At 36.9% G+C, this 20,093-nt stretch overlaps 1 protein-coding gene across 2 annotated transcripts in view; it reads left to right on the forward strand.

Annotated features, from left to right (window-relative positions):
• LOC115213857 (DNA-directed RNA polymerase III subunit RPC1) overlaps window positions 1-20,093 on the forward strand; it is a 208,632-nt gene that overhangs the window by 158,304 nt on the left and 30,235 nt on the right. For both annotated transcript variants that reach the window (XM_029782797.2, XM_036504894.1), the window contains 8 exons: window positions 2,887-2,974; window positions 4,359-4,470; window positions 5,073-5,186; window positions 6,268-6,425; window positions 8,304-8,459; window positions 14,700-14,830; window positions 16,888-16,973; window positions 19,108-19,200. In XM_029782797.2, the coding sequence (XP_029638657.1) occupies window positions 2,887-2,974; window positions 4,359-4,470; window positions 5,073-5,186; window positions 6,268-6,425; window positions 8,304-8,459; window positions 14,700-14,830; window positions 16,888-16,973; window positions 19,108-19,200 (938 nt within the window). The remainder of the gene's footprint in view (window positions 1-2,886; window positions 2,975-4,358; window positions 4,471-5,072; window positions 5,187-6,267; window positions 6,426-8,303; window positions 8,460-14,699; window positions 14,831-16,887; window positions 16,974-19,107; window positions 19,201-20,093) is intronic.

The raw sequence follows: 20,093 nt of genomic DNA on the forward strand, positions 1-20,093 counted from the left end.
CTACACTAAATTCAGTAAGGTGAGAGTTTATACTCATGGCTAACTCTCATCTTAATGACAGTACCACTGTACATGGCTTGGAACATTTTCACAAGCCATTCGTCTACCCCTAACTTCCTCAGAGCCTATCATTTCACATGGCAGGGTTCTCTGTCAAAAGCCTTCTCTAAGTCAACAAATGCCAAGTACAATGGTTTATTCTTGGCCAAATACTCCTTCAGTTATCTGACTATAAAGATAGTGTCAGTAGTGCTTCTTCCAGGTACAAAACCAAACTGCTTTTCATCTGCTTCTAACTGGGTTGTTACTCTTTTTGTCACTTTCATGACTTGGTCCAACAACTTGATGCCTCTGTAATTACTGCTATCTAAAGCATCTCTCTTACCCTTGTTGCAGCTGACCATAATGCTGCTACACCAATCTTTGGGGATGACACCTTCCTGATTAACTATTCATATGACTAGGTCATATTGTACTCTGCCAGATATTTTAAGCATCTTGGCAGTACTCCTGATGGTTCCTGGGCTTTCCATCTCTTCATATCCTTAATTGCTTTTCTATCATGCTGCTGTCAATTTGAATAGCTGGTGCTTCTGTTGGGTTCACATAAGGGAGACTCTCCACAGTAGCCTTTCTATGCTTCTTTCTTTTCAAACCCTCTGCGTGCAAGCATACCATTATCCATCTGTACACATTTCTCTCCCACTGCATCTTGATTTTCTCTGACACTGTTTAGCAATCCCAAACACCTTAAGTCTCAGCTCTTCTCATTAACAAACCTCTTCCTTTCTGCTTCTGCCCTGGCTAGATAAACCTGTTGCCTCCATTTCTCTTATCTTTCCAAGCCTGTAATTTCATTTTTATGCCTTATCTACCTCACCGTTCCACTACCCACTGCTTCACTACTCTCCCTCTGACAGACTTTACTCCAGCTACAGATCTGGTCTGCAACCTTCAGAATGTTGTCTCAAGGAACTTCTAGTTCACCTCCTCCTCTTTCTCATCAAATTCTTTAATCAGAATGTCTCTAAATCTCTGACTGATGGATTTTTCAGCTTCCATAACTGCCTTTTCCAGATTAGTTTGTGTCTCTGTGTCTGTCTAGCCATTTACTACTAACCTTTCTTGATTTGTACATGCCTCACTGGGAAAAGACTTTGTATTTATAAGCATGCAATGGTATGGTGGGAGCCCTCCAATCACATGGATGACTGCTATCTTTGTAACAAATTTGAAAGGTATTAACTGGTAAAATCGACAAACACTTATCTACCCTAATCTTGCCTCTGCTATTAGACCAGTTCCACTCAGTGAAGAGCTTCCTGTTCCTGTCTTCAATGTCTTGCCTCAGATAACTTTACCCTCAACCAAAGAAGATTCATCACCTGAAGAAGACACTGGAGATCAAGACTTTTCAATTGACTTTACCTCAGCTATTCTCCCAGGTAGAGTTGAATGAACTAGTACGTGAATTGAACCTCCCAAAAAATTCTCCAGAATTGTTGGCTTCTCAACTGAAAGAGAAGAATCTTCTGGAGAATGGTGTCTGTATAACATTGTATCAGAGTTGGTATGAAGAGTTCCTTTCTGTCTTCACAAAAGCAGAAGAGCTGGTTTACTGCAGAGATGTCAATGGGCTTCTTAATACACTTGGTGTTAAGGAATACAAACCAGAGGAATGGCATCTTTTCATAGTCCGCTCTAAGTGTTGTTTAAAATGTGTATTGTTGCACAGTGGAAATGTGTATAGCTTTGTCTCACTTGACCACTCAACAACTCTGAAGGAAAGATATCAAGAAATTAAGTTGGGTTTAGAGAAGATATTCTATCATGACCATAAATGGGTCATCTGCATTGACTTAAAGATGGTGAATTTTCCCATGGGACAGCAATCTGGTTATACCAAATACCCATGCTTTCTTTGCATGTGGAACAGTAGAGACCAAGGAAACCACTATGTTAAGAAAGACTGGCTGCCTCAAACAAATATGGCTCCAGGGCTGCCAATATATTGGAAGAGCCTTTAGTTGAGTGAGATAAAATCATTTCCACCCCTTTGCACATCAAACTCGGATTGATCAAGCAATTCATCAAAGCTCTTGACAAAAATGGGGAGTGCTTCAAGTATATTTGCAGTGTATTTCCAGACTTGATGACTGAAAAACTTAAAGCACGGATTTTTGATGGACCACAGATCCGTAAGCTCTTGAAGGAGACAAATTTCGTGAAAGTAATGAGCGAAAATGAAGCATCAGCTTGGCTAGCCTTTGCAGAAGTAGTGCAAAATTTCCTTGGGAAACACAAAAGTGAAAACTATAAAGACCTTGTTACCAACTTGATATCAACTTTTCGTGATATTAACGTGAATATGAGCATCAATCTTTTTAGTCATCTTGATTGTTTTCCTGAAAATCTTGGGGATGTTAGTGATGAACAAGGTGAACAATTCTATCGCGACATCAAGGAGATCAAGGAGATGGAAACTCAGTACCAAGGACGTTAGGATGCTGTGATGATGGCAGACTATTGCTGGTGTTTAAAGCGAGATACGCCTGTTGCTCAACATTCATGGTGCACAAAGAAGCGTAAATTTATTCCTTGAATTTTTTGCCAATGTGCATTTTCAATTTTGCATTTCTATTTGTACTTTGTTTTGTTTTGTCTTATGCTTTTTTTATTGATTCATATTATCTGCCTTTTGTATGAATAAAATACTTATTTTATCAGGTCGAGTCAGAAAACTAGACCTGATATAGTAAAACTGAAGTTATTTTTTAATTTAACAGGAAAAATCACTTAAGAATTTGTTGAAATATTCTAGGCACCAGACACAAAAATTCTTTTGTTGTCCAGTGTAATTTCTCTTCTTTTTGTTTTTGTATACAGTTACTCAAAATGTGATGGTTATATTAATGATTTGAATGAAGGCAAACTCACCACTCAGCCAGGATGTTCTGAAGAAGAAACACTTGAGGTATGATCAGTTTTAATGTTTAACAGAATTGTGTATGTGTTTTAGGTAGGCAACATATAGTAATACAACACAGGGATTTGCTTGATGTGCTACAAGTGGCAGCCAAATCACCTTTAAATCAAACTCCACCATCTTACATTGGAAAATGTAATTCTAGGTACACTATAATTGTTATATCTGAAAAAAAAATGAAAAAAAAAAAGAAAGAAAGAAAAATCTTTGGGTTGGTCATGGTTTCATTTTTTGTTTCCTATCAGCAACTACTTTGCAGAGTGTACTGGATGCATTTTATTCTGGTACCAGCAATTAGGGTGGCCATCATGTTTTTGATCAGACCAAACAGTCTTCTCAATCTTATGTTATCTCCATTGGCTCCACTCATTGGCACCAATCACATTATGAAGTGTACTGGGTACATTCTATCATGCCACCAGCAATAGTAGGATTTCTTAGCACTCTATTATACTGAAGAGTCCTCACTACTTTATGACTTGTTTGTCTAACGCAACACAACTAAGAAGGTGCACTGAAGAGAATGATGAGAGGGGAACCAGGGTAGGTAGTGAGAGTATGATGGTAGGAATGGAGATTTGGTGGGAATGAAAGGGTGGTAGAAGGAGAGAGAATGTAATGGATAGTAATAGAAGTGGACAGTGGTAAGAGTGAGTGATGAATGTCAGTAACAAGTGAAGCATAGGGAAGAAGGAGACGACTGGTAAGACAGAGTGTTTCAGGTACAGACAAATCTGATGCATAACCCTTATAATGAGAGATATAAAGTGATAAGGATGGTGGTTGGAGATTAAATACAGGCAGTCCAATACTATCCTTTGTTATATGGGCAGCTTGGTACAATGACTGGGAGAGGACGAGTGTCAGAGAGATAAGAGCGGCACACACACACACACATTTGTGTTCACATGTTATATTTAACTCTTACATGAATAGTCCCTAGTATGATGGTCTTTTAACGGGATAGCACTACATTTAACTGGTTAACAGATTCTCCAGTCATAGATAACACCCTTCATTTATGAAAAATGAAGTGTATTACCCTATTTGCACTCATGCATAATATCATTATGAACCTTCATTCGTTTTTTTTCCATGCTAACATTGGTTATGGCAATTCAGCAGTCTAAAATCTAAACTTCTTGAGACAGAAGCAGCAGTGTGTACCACGTCCTATGCTGTCTCCATTTCACATATTTTATATTGCTTCTTGTTACATTATTTTGTTGCATGTTTGGAGTACAATTTTTATGGTCCAGATATTGTTGTCAACTCATCAATTTGTGATATAATAATCTAGGAAACATTTATAAATCTCCTGGTGATCTCATATTACTAATCTATTTAAATTATGAAACTTTTTCTATTTAAGGCTATGATCCTTAAAGAGTTATCTTTGATTCGAGACCATGCTGGTAAAGCGTGTTTAAAAGAATTGCACAAAAGTAACAGCCCTTTGAATATGGCCATTTGTGGATCAAAAGGTAAATTTTTCTTACTATTGAAATCTAAATTGTAATGAATATAATCTGTAGTAATTATAATGAAATAAGTGAATCTATAAGTGATAGAAGATACTACAGTAGTTTTAACATCAAAACTAACTGACAGTATTTTAAACGGTAACTAAAACAAAATCAAAATCACTAAGTTAATATGTTTAATGCATGGAGCATGAAAAAGGAGATGTGGAAATTAAAAGAGCTGTGTAAAAACAATATTAGGCAATGACTAATAGTATTTTCAATTTTTCAGCCAGCATGGAAGACAATTCTGGATATACTTTTGTCTTATTCTGACCTCCTTAGCAAAGTATAATTTTCACTCTTCTTGTGGAAATAGTGGTAACAAAAAAAAACATTAAATAACTGTACAAGATTTAATCACATTTTTGAATTATTTAATTTCCAGGCAATTAATTCAGCTTTCCTAACCCAGTAAATGTGCTATTGTGTAAGGCATGCTTTTCTCATTTCTTCCTAGTAATACACTGGTGTATATTCACTTTATTTTTAAATGTTCTACATCCAGTGCAATAGGCTCTTCTCATTTCTTTTACACATTAATATATATACATATGTTGTAGGTTCCTTCATCAATATTTCTCAAATGATTGCTTGTGTTGGCCAGCAAGCTCTCGGTGGTAAAAGAGTCCCGAATGGATTTGAAGACAGAGCATTGCCTCACTTTGCCCGCCATGGTAAAAATGTTTTACCTTATTGATTTGTTAGGTTTGTGTCAGTTCAGGTTTGCTGTAGAAAGTCAATACTTATCCATTTCTTATTATTGCACCTTTATACAATGCATACTTACAATATAGAGTAAAGTATTACTTTATGGCCTAGCCTTCCTTGTTTCATTATTACTTTATTTTGATCCATCTTTGTTTCATTCAATGAAGAAGGTTTTTCCACACTGCAGAACGTGTATGGTTCCAATTCCAGTTTACTGTGTTCGGTGTCAAAGACATACTTTCAATTCAGGCTTCAGAATGTCTTTGTTGTGGAACTCAAAGCCCTGATCTGTTGGTTAGGGATATATATATATATATTCCTGATGCATGAGATTTTTAGCAGCCATCTGCCAAATGTCATACACCATCCCTGCTTAGATAAGTTTTAGAAGCTCTTAATAAGGTGTATGTGTTTTTTTGAGAAAGAAAGAGAGAGAGAAAGAGAGAAACAGACAGTCAAACAGAGAAAATAATATGAGTGTGAACTTGGTATTCCTTTATTATATCTGTTACGTTTCTGTATTTGGTAATAAATGATGTCACACTATAAATGCAATCCATGGATGCACCTCATAAGTGCATATATATATATATATGTATATATATATCTGCCTATTCATTCTGTTAGAGATTATAAGAGTCTAAAGATACTAAAACTTCAGGTTTAATGTTAATATATGGCTGTCAAAACCTCACTTTATGTGTTCAAAAACAGTCTGTGTAAGAGTTCAACCACTTTTATAATGCTGTTTAAATCATTTACTGTTCATTATCATCGTCATCATTAAATGATGAGGATGATGGTAGTAGCAGTGGTGGTGGTTGTTGTAGTGACAGTAGTGATTCTGGTGTTGGTAATAATGATGACGATGATGGTGACATTCAGTTTACTTTGGATGGTATGCTTAATATTTACATCTTTTTAATAAATTTCATTTCACAGTTGATTTATGCTTCTTAATCAAGTTTTATTTCAATGATTTTATCACTCATTTTTCTTTTGTCACAGAATTCTTAAAAAACATTTTTTTTTTCTGTGATTTTTCAGCCAAAGACCCAGCAGCTCGAGGTTTTGTGGAGAATAGTTTCTACACTGGACTAACACCAACTGAATTCTTCTTTCATACAATGGGTGGGCGTGAAGGTTTGGTGGATACAGCTGTTAAAACAGCTGAAACAGGTTACATGCAACGAAGATTGGTCAAAGTAAGACTTCTAATATTAATAAGAATTTTGTGTTGCTCTTCAAAAGTGTTCTAATTTTGTTACATAGGTTTGTACATCATTTCCAAATAATGTACACCCATTCTCTATTGCCACTCAGCACCTATGCTCACTGACTTTGCCTCAAATCATATATGAGGAGGTACCCAAAACTAACCAGAAATATTCTTTGTGGGACAAGCTCGTTGTAGTTCAAGCTTCTGCCACTAGATGCAACCCTCAGGCCTGTCAACTGACATTGTCGAGTGGGGTTGTACTACCACACGGTGCGTCTTTGTGTTGCAGTGCTTCTCTCCTGTTCATTGAGTTTTGCAATGGCTGAAATGCAAGAACAGTGTACTTCCATGAAGTTTTGTTTTCTGTTAGGGAAAATGGTGGGCAAAACAGTTGTTATGCTTCAAACAACTTACAAGGACGCTGCCATGAGCAAAACACAAGTTTACAAGTGGTTTTCATGCTTTAGGAATGATCACTTGTTGCTTGAAGACCAACCTTGTTCAGGACAACCGTTCACCTCCTGAACGAATGAAAATGTGGAAGTTCATGACCTCATCTTGGATGATCATCTCTGAACAATTGACGAACTTGTTGATATGACTAGTGAATCTTGACCTCATGCTAACAAATTTTGAGCAAGGAATTGCAAATAAAAAGAGTTATTTTTGTACCTTGCTCATGGAAGATCAAAAGCAGTCACAATTGAATGCATGTCGTGAACTGAAAGAACAGTTAGAAATTTATCCAGACCTTTTTTTGAAGGTCATTGCTAGTGACAAAAGCTGGTGCTACAGAATTTACAGATGTGGAGGAAGTGAAGACAAAATCAATGGAGGTATTAAAATGCATCACTTTGCAAGAGTTCCAACACTGTTTGAACAGTGGAAAACGCATCTGGACCAATGCATTTCTTCACATGGAGAATACTTTGGAGGTAATAAAAGTGTAAACAAAAAGCTAAATGAATAAAATAATTTTGCCAAATTCCAGTTTCTTTTGGGTATCTGCTCGTATATCAGTGACTCCTTGTCCACCAGCTCTTCCCATCTCCACTCACAGTTTATCCCTTCTACAGTAAGAAACCTGTTCTAGTCATTTCTTTTGTACTCTAACTTTTCATTACTTCACATAAAGCTGTTTCCTTTTAGTCTGTGACAACAATCTAAAAGGAGACAGCTTTATGTCAAGTGAACTCTCTGGTGACTTCAATTGTGTTGGTGCCCGTGCCGGTGACACGTAAAAGCACCATCCGTTTCGTGGCCGTTTGCCAGCTGTCTGGCCCCCGTGTTGGTGGCACGTAAAAGCACCATCCGTTCGTGTCCGTTGCCAGCCTCGCCTGGCCCCGTGCCGGTGACACGTAAAAGCACCATCCGTTCGTGGCCGTTTGCCAGCTCTGTCTGGCACCTGTGCAGGTGGCACGTAAAAAGCACCCACTACACTCACGGAGTGGTTGGCGTTAGGAAGGGCATCCAGCCGTAGAAACACTGCCAGATCTGACTGGGCCTGATGAAGCCTTCCAGCTTCACAGACCCCAGTTGAACCGTCCAACCCATGCTAGCATGGAGAACGGACGCTAAATGATGATGATGAGTACACATTGTAGAGTGGTTAGCCATAGGAACCATGCCAAAGCTGACATTGGAGCAGGATGTAGTTGGATCTTGCGAAATTGTCCAACTCATGCCAACATGGAAGATGGACATTAAAAAGTGGTGATGATGATGCTGATCACATGCACATAGACTATTCTTTTACACACAATCGTTATTTTGTACAGAAACAAGTGAGCGTACTCTGTATAGTTGTTGTTAAAAGTAAGTGAAACATCAAAATGCAATAATTTATTTTTATTTGTTTTTGTAGTCCCTTGAAGATTTGTGTTCTCAATATGATTTAACTGTAAGAAATTCCACTGGTGAAATTGTCCAGTTCCTTTATGGAGGGGATGGTCTTGACCCAGCTTCCATGGAAGGCAAAGATCGGCCAGTTGATTTCAAAAGAGTCTTGGATCATATCAGAGTAAGTTTGATCATTTTAATAATTTGTAACTTTGAGTAAATAAATTACAAAAGATTTTAATGAATATTTCATAGATTACAGAAAATTTAATTTGGACTTAAATTAGGGGTTGGCAACCTTCTTTATATTTTGGCCCCTTCATATTGGTATGTCATTGACCCCTATCATGTAAATTTCTAGAATAAAATTAAATAGTATAATTAATAAAAAATTTTGTAATTTAAAAACAATAATTCTTTTGTGCTTCTGTACCATGACCACTTTTAGAAAAGGCATTTTATTAGACATTCTTTCAGTTCAATTAGCTGTCAGGAATTAGTTCTAAGCTTTTCTGTGAAAATTACTAGAAAGCAGTAAACCATTACTAGTTTCATATCTAGTAACAGTTTGTCTTATTAATTGCATAAAGCTGTTGAACCAAGAGCTAAGTAGCAATTCTCTCAAACATGGACATTGAAGGGACTGACTTCAGCTAATATTATTGTGTTTTGGTTGCATCATGTTTCTTATTTTGCCACATAACAAACCTATGCACTGTTTAGTATTTGTTTAGCTTCTGTTATCATCAATATTTCATCCAACTGTTGTGATCTGTTCACTGATCTTCACTATTAATGATTTGTTGATTGTTAATTGGCAAAATGACAAAATAACTCTACTAAAAATACGATACTTACTTTAACCTTTGTAATGTCAACCTGCATCAATGTACCCTAATTTTTATAAACATCATCATCATCATTTAACACCTGTTTTCCATGTTGGCATGGGTTGGATGGTTTGACGGAAAACTGGTAAGCTGGGAAGCTACACTAGGTTCCAGTCTGATTTGGCATGGTTTCTATGCCTGGATGCCCTTCCAAACGTCAGCCACTCTATGAGTGTAGTGGGTGCTTTTTACATGCCACCGGCATGGGTGCCATTGATGTGACACCCACATCAGCCATGTGCTCAAATAGTGCTTGTATGTACCACTGGCACTGGGCCATAGCTACAATTTCACTTGACAGGTCTTCTCAAGCACAGCATATCACCCAACGTTCAGTGGGTGTTTTTTTACATGCTAGTTACACAACATTGGCGTCAGCCACGACAATGGTCTCATTTGACTTGATGAGTCTTCTCAAGTACATCATATTGCCAAAGGTCTTGATCACTTGTCATTGCCTCTGTGAGGCCCAATATTCAAAAATCATGTTTCACCACCTCGTCCCATGTCTTCCTGGGTCTACCTCTTCCACCAGTTACCTCCACTGTTAAAGTGTAGCACTTCTTCACACAACTGTCCTCGTCCACACACACCACATGACCATACCAGTGCAATCATCTCTCTTGCACACCACATCTGATTCCTGTTATGCTTAAACTCTGTCATGCATACACACTAACATTACACATCCAGTGAAATATGCTAGCTTCATTTCTTACAAGCCTACGCATGTCCTCGGTTGTCACAACCCATGTGTCACTGCCATGTAATATGGCTGTTCACATAAAGGCATCATATAGTCTACCTTTCAATCTGAGAGAGAGACCCTTTGTTACCAGCAGAGGTAGGAACTCTCTGAACTTTGCCCAGCCTATTCTTATTCTAGCAGCTACGCTCTCAGAGTATCCACCCCAGATAATGACTTGGTCACCTAGGTAATGGAAGTTATCGACTACTTCTAGTTTTCCCCACTGGTATTTGATGGAATCTATTTTCTGTACATTTTTAGTGTTAATTGTACCTGTGCACCTTCCACACACAAAAACTATTTTCCCTGTTAACCTTCCTCTGCTATTCCTGCACCTCTTATGTGTCCATAGCTTACACTGGGTACATCTTATAGAGTTTCTACCTACACCTTTTCTACAGATTGAGCAGGGCCATCTACCTAAAGGGATTTGTGATTTGTCTGCTAGATTAACTCAAAAATACTTTTATTCTAGACCTTGCTTTCATGTCTGAAATTTCTTCTCTAGTTTTGGTTGTGATTTGGCTATAAGAACAAGATCATCAGTGTAGAGGAGCTCCCAGGGGAAGCTTGTCTTAAATTCCTCTGTTATTGTTTGGAGGACTATGATGAACAAGAGGGGTGGTTGAGGACTGATCCTTGGTGGACCCCTACTTGTACCCTAAATTCATCGCTATACTCATTGCTAACCTTCATCTTACTGACAGCATCCCTGTACACCTCTCATCAACCATTCATCTATCCCAAGCTTCCACATTGCCCACCGGATAAGGGAATGGGGGACTCTGTCAAAGGCTTTCTCCATGTTGACAAAAGCTAGGTACAGCGGTTTATTTTTGACTTGATATTTCTCCTGCAGTTGCCTAACCAAAAATATAGCATCAGTTGTGCTCCTGCCTGACACAAATCCGATCTGCATCTAGACTAACACTCTCCCTAATTAGTTGGGCTATGACCCTCTCTGTGACTTTCATCACCTGATCCAACAATTTGATGCCTCTATAATTATTTCTGTCTAAGATGTCACTTTTGTAGCTGTTGACTATAATTCTGTTACACTGAGGCGCAATGGCCCAGTGGTTAGGGCAGTGGACTCGCGGTCATAGGATTGCGGTTTCGATTCCCAGACCGGGCGTTGTGAGTGTTTATTGAGCGTAAACACCTAGAGCTCCACTAGGCTCCGGCAGGGGATGGTGGTGATCCCTGCTGTACTCTTTCACCACAACTTTCTCTCACTCTTACTTCCTGTTTCTGTTGTACCTGTATTTCAAAGGGCCGGCCTTGTCACTCTCTGTGTCACGCTGAATATCCCTGAGAACTACGTTAAGGGTACACGTGTCTGTGGAGTGCTCAGCCACTTACACGTTAATTTCACGAGCAGGCTGTTCCGTTGATTCGGATCAACCGGAACCCTCGTTGTCGTAGTAACCAACAGAGTGCTTCCCACTGTTACACTAATCGTTGGGTATGATTCCCTTGTTGATAACCTGATTTTCTGTATGGGTGACTAGGCTATATCCTTCTCCATGAGTGGTGATTCCTGATGGGCTGGGGGCTTTCCCTGTCTTCATATCCTTAATTACTTTACCTATCAAAGTATTGTCAATTGAGATAGCTGGTCCCTCAGTTGGGTCAATATTTGGCAGACTTCCTTCTCCCATTCATTCTCCATTTTTAGCAGCCTATCATAATGGCTTTTATAAGTCTCTTTCTTTGCAGAATCATTAAATATAAGTGAACTATCATCCATGCAGACATATTTCTCTCCTATGACACTGCAATTTACTCTCACACACTTTTTTGCAATCTGAAACGCCTCAGGTCTCTGGTCCTCACGTCACAGAACATTGGCAAACTTCTTCTTTTCTGCTTCTCCCTTGGCTAAGTATATCTGTCTTCTAGCTTCCCTTCTGGCTATCTGATACCATTCCGTGCTACCACCACATTTCCAGTCCTGTTTCTTTTCTCTACTGGCCCTGTCAACTACATTGTTCCACCACCATGTCACCTGAAGTCAAGAGAAGACTTTGCACCAGCCACAGATTTGGTCAGTAGCCCTCAGCAGGTTGTCCTGTAGGAACCTCCAGTTGTCCTCCAAGTTATATGTCACTATATCCTCCTTTTCATCAAATGCCTCAAGTTATATGTCTCTAAATCTCTGTCTATTCAGAGGATCCTTAAGCTTCCAGACCATTCTTTTCCGTACTGGTCATCTCCTGGGAAGCCATTTAACCCTGATCCTGAAATCACTAACAACTAACCTATGTTGGTGGGGTACATTCTTCACCTGGGGAAGTTTTGGTATTTATTAGCAGCCATCTTTCCCGTTTCCTGGCGAGAATGTAGTCAATCTGACTAGTGTGCCCACTGGACTTGTAGGTGAACAGGTTACTGGCAGGTTTCCTGAAGTTAATATTACAGATTATAAGGACATTTACATGACAATTCCAGCAGCCTGCTTCTTTCCTCATTTCAGGAACCAAATCTGTTGCCATCATACACACCATGGAAGCCTCTTGGATGTTATTCAACATACCCATTGAAGTTGCCAGCCACAAAGAGGTCTCTGTCATTCATTGATGAGGTGGCCTGCAGGAGGGTGTCATAAAATCCATCTTTCTTTTTGTCAGGTAGACCTGGCTGAGGGGCATAGGCTGAGATAATGGTTGTTGATCCATGTTGCAGCACTAGTCTAAGCTTAAGTTTTCTATCGCAAACTCTGACTACCTCGATTACCTTATCAGCTTATTTCTTAGTCAGGAATATGCTCATTCCTCCAACCCCATCACTATTTCCTGTCCAGAAAATCTTATAACTATGTTCTTTGCCTGTGAGGAATCTAGCCAAACATCCCCTCCACCTTGGATGCAACATATATCAAAATATAAAACTTACAAATATTTCATTAAATTATCTCAATGGTTTAATTATACTAAAAATTAATTGAAACAAAATGGTTGATTACTTGAAATATAATCATGAAAGGATTAAAAGATGATTTCAGATCAACCAGCTTAGCAAAAATACACAAGAAAAGTGTATCAAAGATTTTAATTTATAATTTTTAGCTTAAATTTGGATATTATTTGCATTATTTACATTCGACGGATATTTGTCCTCATCTTGTTGTTAACACGTTTCAGGTGATATACCCTCCAGCCTTCTTCAGGTGTCTTGGGGAAATTTCAAACCTGGGTTCTCATTCCTAAGGTATTTTTTGATGTCATTATTATTATTATTATTATTATTGTTCAGGTCACTGCTCAGAATCGAACTCGGAATTTTGGGGTTAGTAGTCCGCGCTCTTAACCACTATGCCATATGCCCATGGGCAATTATGGAGTGAATTGTAGGGCTTATAAATCTAATCTTTTCCTATCCTTCCTTAATACCAGTACCCATATGCTGCTCATATCTGCACTCGGTCTGCTTAAGAGGTTGTTGTGTCTTAGCATATGTGCTGCTTCTTTTAGTTTTTGTATTTTCCAGTGGTGTTCTCTGTCTATTATTTTAACTTCATCCCACAGGGGGAAGTGGTCTCCATTTTTCCATACGTGATCAGCTATACCCAATTTATCAATATCTCCCCGTGTCACAGCTTTGCGATGTTCCTCTACCCTTATTTTGAGGGGGCGGCATGTTTCGCCTTGGTATAACCTACCACAGCTGCGTGGGATGGAGTACATGCAGTCTTTGGTCATATTCTCTTCTATTGGTGGTTTTACTCGAAGGAGATATTTGCGAAGTGTTGTATTACTCTTGAATACTGTCCTGATGTCATATGGGCCGAATATCTTTTGTATCTTTTCGGAGAGGCTTTTCACATAGGATAGGCAAACCATGGACAGTTTATTGGCCTCATCCTCTCTCTTCTCCATAATTGGAGTAGATAGTATACTTTTGGGGTAGTTGTTGCTTAACAGATCATTATTGAGCTTGATCAACAATAACAACAACATCGAAAACTAACTTAGGAATGAGAACCCAGGTTCGAAATTTCCCCAAGACACCTGAAGAAGGCTGGAGGGTATATCAGCTGAAATGTTATGTTAACAACAAACAAAATGAGGACAAATATCCGCCAAATGTACATAATTCCTCATCTCTTAAATATAGAACTGTATTATCTAATCGGTACAGAACTGACATTAGACTTCAATGGAGACATATAAAGAAACTTCAGCAAAAACATTACAACCATTGGAAAAAACATCAACTAAATAACGGAATCAAAGAGATATTTGGATATTTCAGTGTAACTTATTAATGCTATTGAAAACTACTCATTGAATTGAATCAAATTAAATATTAGGTGCAGGCATGACTGTGTGGTAAGAAGCTTGCTTCCCAACAACATGGTTCCCTGTTCTGTCCCACTGCATGACACCTTAGGCTGACCAAATCCTTGTGAGGGGATTTGGTAGATGGAAACTGAAAGAAGTCTGTTGTATATATATATATATGTGTGTGTGTGTGTGTGTGTGTGTGTGTCCCACCACGACTTGACAACAGGTGGTGGTGTGTTTATGTCCCTATAACTTAGTGGTTTGGCAAAAGAGACCAACAGAATAAGTGCCAGGTTTAAAAAAAGTCCTGGGGTTGATTTGTTTGGCTAAAAAAGCTATTCAAGGTGATGCCCCAGCATGGACTCAGTCAGCTGATTGTAACAAGTAAAAGAAAAAGATTAGTCAAGTAAGAACTTATAAAGTAATTAATTTATTTGTCTTGTACTTTTGCTTTTTTGTGCTTTAAATTAAAAAAAAAAAACTTTGTTATTTTGTAGGCTGTCACATCATATGAATGTAGAGATGAAGCAAGCCTCAGTTCAGCTGAATTACAGGAATTAGGTACTAAATTATTAAGCCTACCTCGATTCAAAGAAGGCTTTGGAGAAGATTTTCAGAAAGAATTGCGGTAAAATAATTTTTTATGTATTGTTAGTTTCTAATAAGATACGCTGTCATGTTCTCATCATCATCCTTATGTTTAACCCATTTAAACCAGCCATATCAGGCTCAAATATTCTACATGCTTTACGTTCAAACAAAGCAGATCTGGTTTCTCTCACCTACTCTCTGAAAAATAAACAATCACATCATTGAATGTTTAAAGCTACCAGGTTATCAGTGATTAATCTAAAACAATGTGAATAAATAAGCATTGTATTTGACAAAGTAATGTGAATGCTAAAGGGTTAATGTCCATCTTCTGTAGTTGGTTTCACAAGATTCAATAAGTCGGAGGATTATGTCATGCTTTAATGCCTGCTTTGTCTATATTTTTCAGTTATTTCTTAATATAGCCAAGAATTTTCAAGAATTTAACAATATAACTGTTTCATTGTGAAACCAGTATTTGCAACAAAACCTTACAAAAGGTTCTTAAATAAAATTAGGGTTTTAATTTAAATATAAACATTTTAAAAACCAAATTTTGCATCATAAATCCAGTTCTGAAGTAGTTTGGTGGGAGAAAGAAAAAGGTTTTAAGATGTGTAGCAATGTCCAAATGTCTTTTAGTCTGTCTGAACTGGGAGAGCAAGAGAACTGTTAATTTTGATTAGTGGTTTATTGAAATTTAAATATTTTTTAAGGAGTTGTTTAAAAAAATGTTTGCATCAGTGGAGAGGGTTTTGGTGGGGTAACTGTTTTTATACTTTTCCTCCCAATAATACCATGAAGTAGCAAGTAGAACTTATTTTATGACAATCAGGCAAACTGAAACAAGTGTGTTGTATATTTTTCTCAGAGACCTCAAACAACAACTGCGATAGTAAGGTTTGAACTCTTTAGTCACCCAGCAATTTAACGTCACAGCTATTGTATTTTTATGTAACCATATTTTTACTGTTCAACTTCTTTATTTCCTTGTAACGTGACAACTATAATTTGGAGAAACTAATAATGAAAGCACTAGAATCTGGAGAAACTTGTAATAAGACTAGATCAGGAAAAGTGAATCAAGCATGGTCATGTAGCTAAAAAGTTTGCTTTGAAACCATGGAGTTTAGGGCTTGGTCCCCCATAACACCGTTGGTTAGTGTTTTCTATGATAGCCACTGGCTGACCTTATGAGTGAATGTACCAATTCACTCACACGTAGCCTGCCATGTATGCATGTGTATGTGTATGAATGCATGATTGTGTATGTGTGGTAGTGTCTTCCTGTCTTGACAATTTCATACTGATTAGGAACAAAACCTTTTCACATAGACAGTGTCTTTATTTACAATCCTCTGTAAACGCATGTCCAGCCATAGGACTGTTTGTTGTTTGAAGGATTTGGACTGTTGCTAACCCTCACCTGGAAGTAAGAGGGGGTTAATGAAAAGCATCCAGCCATAGAAAATCTTCCTCAACAAGTTTCATCTTACCTGTGCCCGCATGGAAAAGTGGGCATTAAAATGATGAAGCAATGATGAATTACAATAATATTGAATGTTTCAAATGGTGTCTTTATTGGATGGATTTCACTATTTTATGGCAACTGCCTCAACAATCTCTACTTCATTACATAAACAACCATCAACATATATTTTTTAGGAATCGTATATAATTATTTAGAAATATCTAACTATTGGTATGTTGAACAGAAGAAAGATAATCATCCAGAAATTCAGAATGTCTGAGACAAATTTATTTTTGTGGTTTGTAGATATTTCACTTGTACTACAAATATTTTAAAGAGAGGAATAGACTTTTTATATTTCCACCCCACCCTTCATTGCATTAAATATCTGGTACTTCTGTAAATAGTGATTATTTAACTTTCTACCTGAGGTTACAATTGTTAGATAGTGACACTATAACTTATATTCTGCTATAACCATATTGCAGATAGATTTTAGTGAGATGTAGAGTTCAGTGTAAAGCTCAATAATGAACACTGAGATAGATTTATTAAAAAATATGGAATTCTGTTTAGAGTTTTATTTCTGAAATCACATTGCTCTTTTTATTTTCTTGTTTCAGTGACTTTTTGGTTGTTACTTGCAACCGCATCAACAGTTCTTGGGATACATATGGTATAGAATCATTACAAAGATCTGACAAGTCAGGTATGTTAACCCACTTCAAGATAATTAATTGTTTCCCTTCATAGTCTTTTTTTGAAAAACTGTTTTTCAAAATTTCTTCTGTAATACACATTTCAGTCATTTGGACAAATATTTCGAAAATCCTAAAGAAGTTTTACAGATCAAAAAGTGAAAACCTATTCATCTATTTAGCCTGTCGTGTTAGCGACATCAATTACAAAGAATTGATGACAAAGAAGAATCAATAGAAAGGCAGGGGAGAGCCAAAGCTGTAACATTCGTTTTTCTCAAAGCATGTCTTCTGTAATTATCTTAAAGAATCTTACAGGCATTGACTTTACAGGCAGGCAGGAGAGAAATTATAGTTATTGGAAGATAGGAAGGAGAGGGCAAAAAGATCTTGTATGCGTTTTTCTTTAAGCATACCCAGAGAAAGAAGAATGGGAACACAGCAAAGTATCAAACCTGGACAGGTTTCCTTTGAAACAAAGAATACTATTTTTGCTCAGTTTTTAATGACTTGGACAATTCTTCAATGCAGTCATAAATACATTACATTCTTAAATTAATTTTTGAGTTATATAAAAAATTAACGAACATGCAGTGCATGACTTGACTGCATGCCACTGGTCTAGACCAAGTTCATGTAAATGTTTATTTTAGATGTAAAACTGAATTCTTATTGTAGTTCTACCATCTATTTCTTTATAAGGCTCTCTGATTCATTAAGAGTGGTCCTTATCCCCAGTTTCTGTGGCATTAAGTGAATGATAGTGAAATCTCCAGCCACTAGATATGGCCAAGTTTATTGCAGATGCATTTTCTGTGGCAGGAATTGAGCTCAACATTAACAACCAACTACTCTAGTATCAATTTTACAATTTTGAATAACTATTTACAGCAAATGTATCTAAAAATCGATTTCCCTGTTGTTATTTAAAATATCAGTTTTTTTTTTATTTAGTAACTAGCTAAACATCAACATATCACAATCTCTCCTTGTCTTGGAGCACCTCCAAAATATTAAACAAAATGTAGAAGATATTTTATCAGAAAACTCATTTACAGGTAATTAATGAGGACATTATTACAAAAATTTCATGGGATTTATCTTCAGTATATATCTGTGTGGTGCATGAGTTTCATTTGCTAGTATGATATAAATAGTGCAGAAAGAGAACTGAAGAGTAGATAAATCTGATCAAATATTTGTGTCGAGTTACAGCCTTTATATTCAAATCTCACTGGCATTGATTTTTCCATTTCATGCTTTTGGGCATCAATAAAGTAAGTGCCATATACACATTAGGGTTCATTCTATTAATTACACAAATTTTAGCCTTATGTCAATGTGAGAAGTGTCTGTATTCTAGATAATTGAAACAAACTACTGTTAACCATTCTTTCTTCTAATTTTTTGTTGTAACTCTGCACAGAAATTTGCTTGTGTGCAGATTTAGACTTTCTTTACAAAATACCATCACACAAATTTCTTCAATTAAGAATATTTGGAAAAATCTTGTGTGCACACATTTTTTTTCTTTGTGCAATAGTTATATAATATGTGCACAGTTTAGAGGGAATACTGTTGTTATTTTGTTTTCAAAACAAATTTGAAGAAGTGCTTTGTCAGTTGTCAAAAGTGTTGTAAAACACTATTGTTAAAGTATTCCATTAACAACAATGGAATCAGTTTGGTTCAGTTTTACAAGTTATTCAACCTAGTATTTAATAGGGACATCTAATAAGTATATTTCACTGTTTGATAGATACATTTAATAAGTAAATTTCATGGTTGCTATTTAACCCTTTAGTGTTCAGATTATTCTGTCAAATGTGATGTTTGTTTATTTAAAATGGTTTGAATTAATCATGTATTATCTTGTAGTTTAGAGATTGCAGTGATGTGATTTTTTAAAGTTTTAGAATGACATGATAGGGCTGAGGTGAGAGGCGAGCTCTGGTCAGTTTCAATATAAAACAGGTTAAATATTTTGGCCGGATATGGCCGGTTTGAATGCTAAAGGGTTAAAGATGAGTTCCTGAAATCACTGAATCCTATTTAGCATTAAACTACAAAATTGAAATACATTTTAAGACATTTTTAATGAATTCTTTTTTGATGATTATTTATGCTTTTAAAAATATTTTTCAGTATTGTTTCAATTGGAGAGAGTCAGCAAAACTCAGTTTGAAAGATTCTTGGAATGTTGTCGACAAAAATACCTTCGATCAAAAATCGAACCTGGTAGGTTCTTTATATTTCTGTAACTAATTGGATGGAATTTATCCTTCTTTTGTGAATTTTTTTATCCATTGTTTATGTGAATTTACTGGCTAAAACGTTTATTATATAGAAGGACATTACTTGACCTGCTCGAATTTGAAACTTAGCAGTTTGGATCATATTGCCTTTGTAGTTAGAACACTGGAGATATTAGAAAACTTCACGGCAGAAATTGAATTGTGCCTCCTATGGCACAATTTAATTCTTGCCATTCTCACTTTGCAGTAGAAAGAACACTTTAGTAATAAAGCAGCTTCTCTGTGACACTTTCATTGTTGTGCCAACATTGAATTATAAACTTAAGGAAAACAACACCTATGCGACACTTTCCACTTTACCCAACAATAACTTATTTTGTATTCACATGTTCTGTTGCTAGAAGCTGCTACATAATGACAATGAAATTAAAGATGGTTGTTTTTTTTCTTTTCTAACAGTGGAGAAAAGGAATGAGTGAGAGAGGTTGAGAGAGAAACAACTCTTACATGGTTCTTAAAAATATCCTACATATTATTTCTCTTTATTTATTTTGTAACTCCAGTGTAGATTTTCCCTACATTATCGCCTTCTGTGTAGTTACATTTTCTGTCCTTGCTACAGATCATGCGTAGGCCCATGTATGTTCATCTTGGGTGCAAATTATGAATTTCTGGTTGTGTTTTCTTTTTGCTTTATCTGTCGATATGATTTCAGACCAGTATCCTTTCTGTTTCACCTTGCCATCCGTTTCAATGGATAACATCTGAAGTCTGGCCAGTGTCTCACATACATGTGTTCTGTTAGCTGGAGGCTGCTACATAATGGAGTGTGTGTGAGAGAGAGAGTGAGGGAGAGAGAGAAAAAAAAGGTGTGTT

The sequence above is a fragment of the Octopus sinensis genome, linkage group LG7, assembly GCF_006345805.1.
Source record: "Octopus sinensis linkage group LG7, ASM634580v1, whole genome shotgun sequence".
Classification (NCBI taxonomy): domain Eukaryota; kingdom Metazoa; phylum Mollusca; class Cephalopoda; order Octopoda; family Octopodidae; genus Octopus; species Octopus sinensis.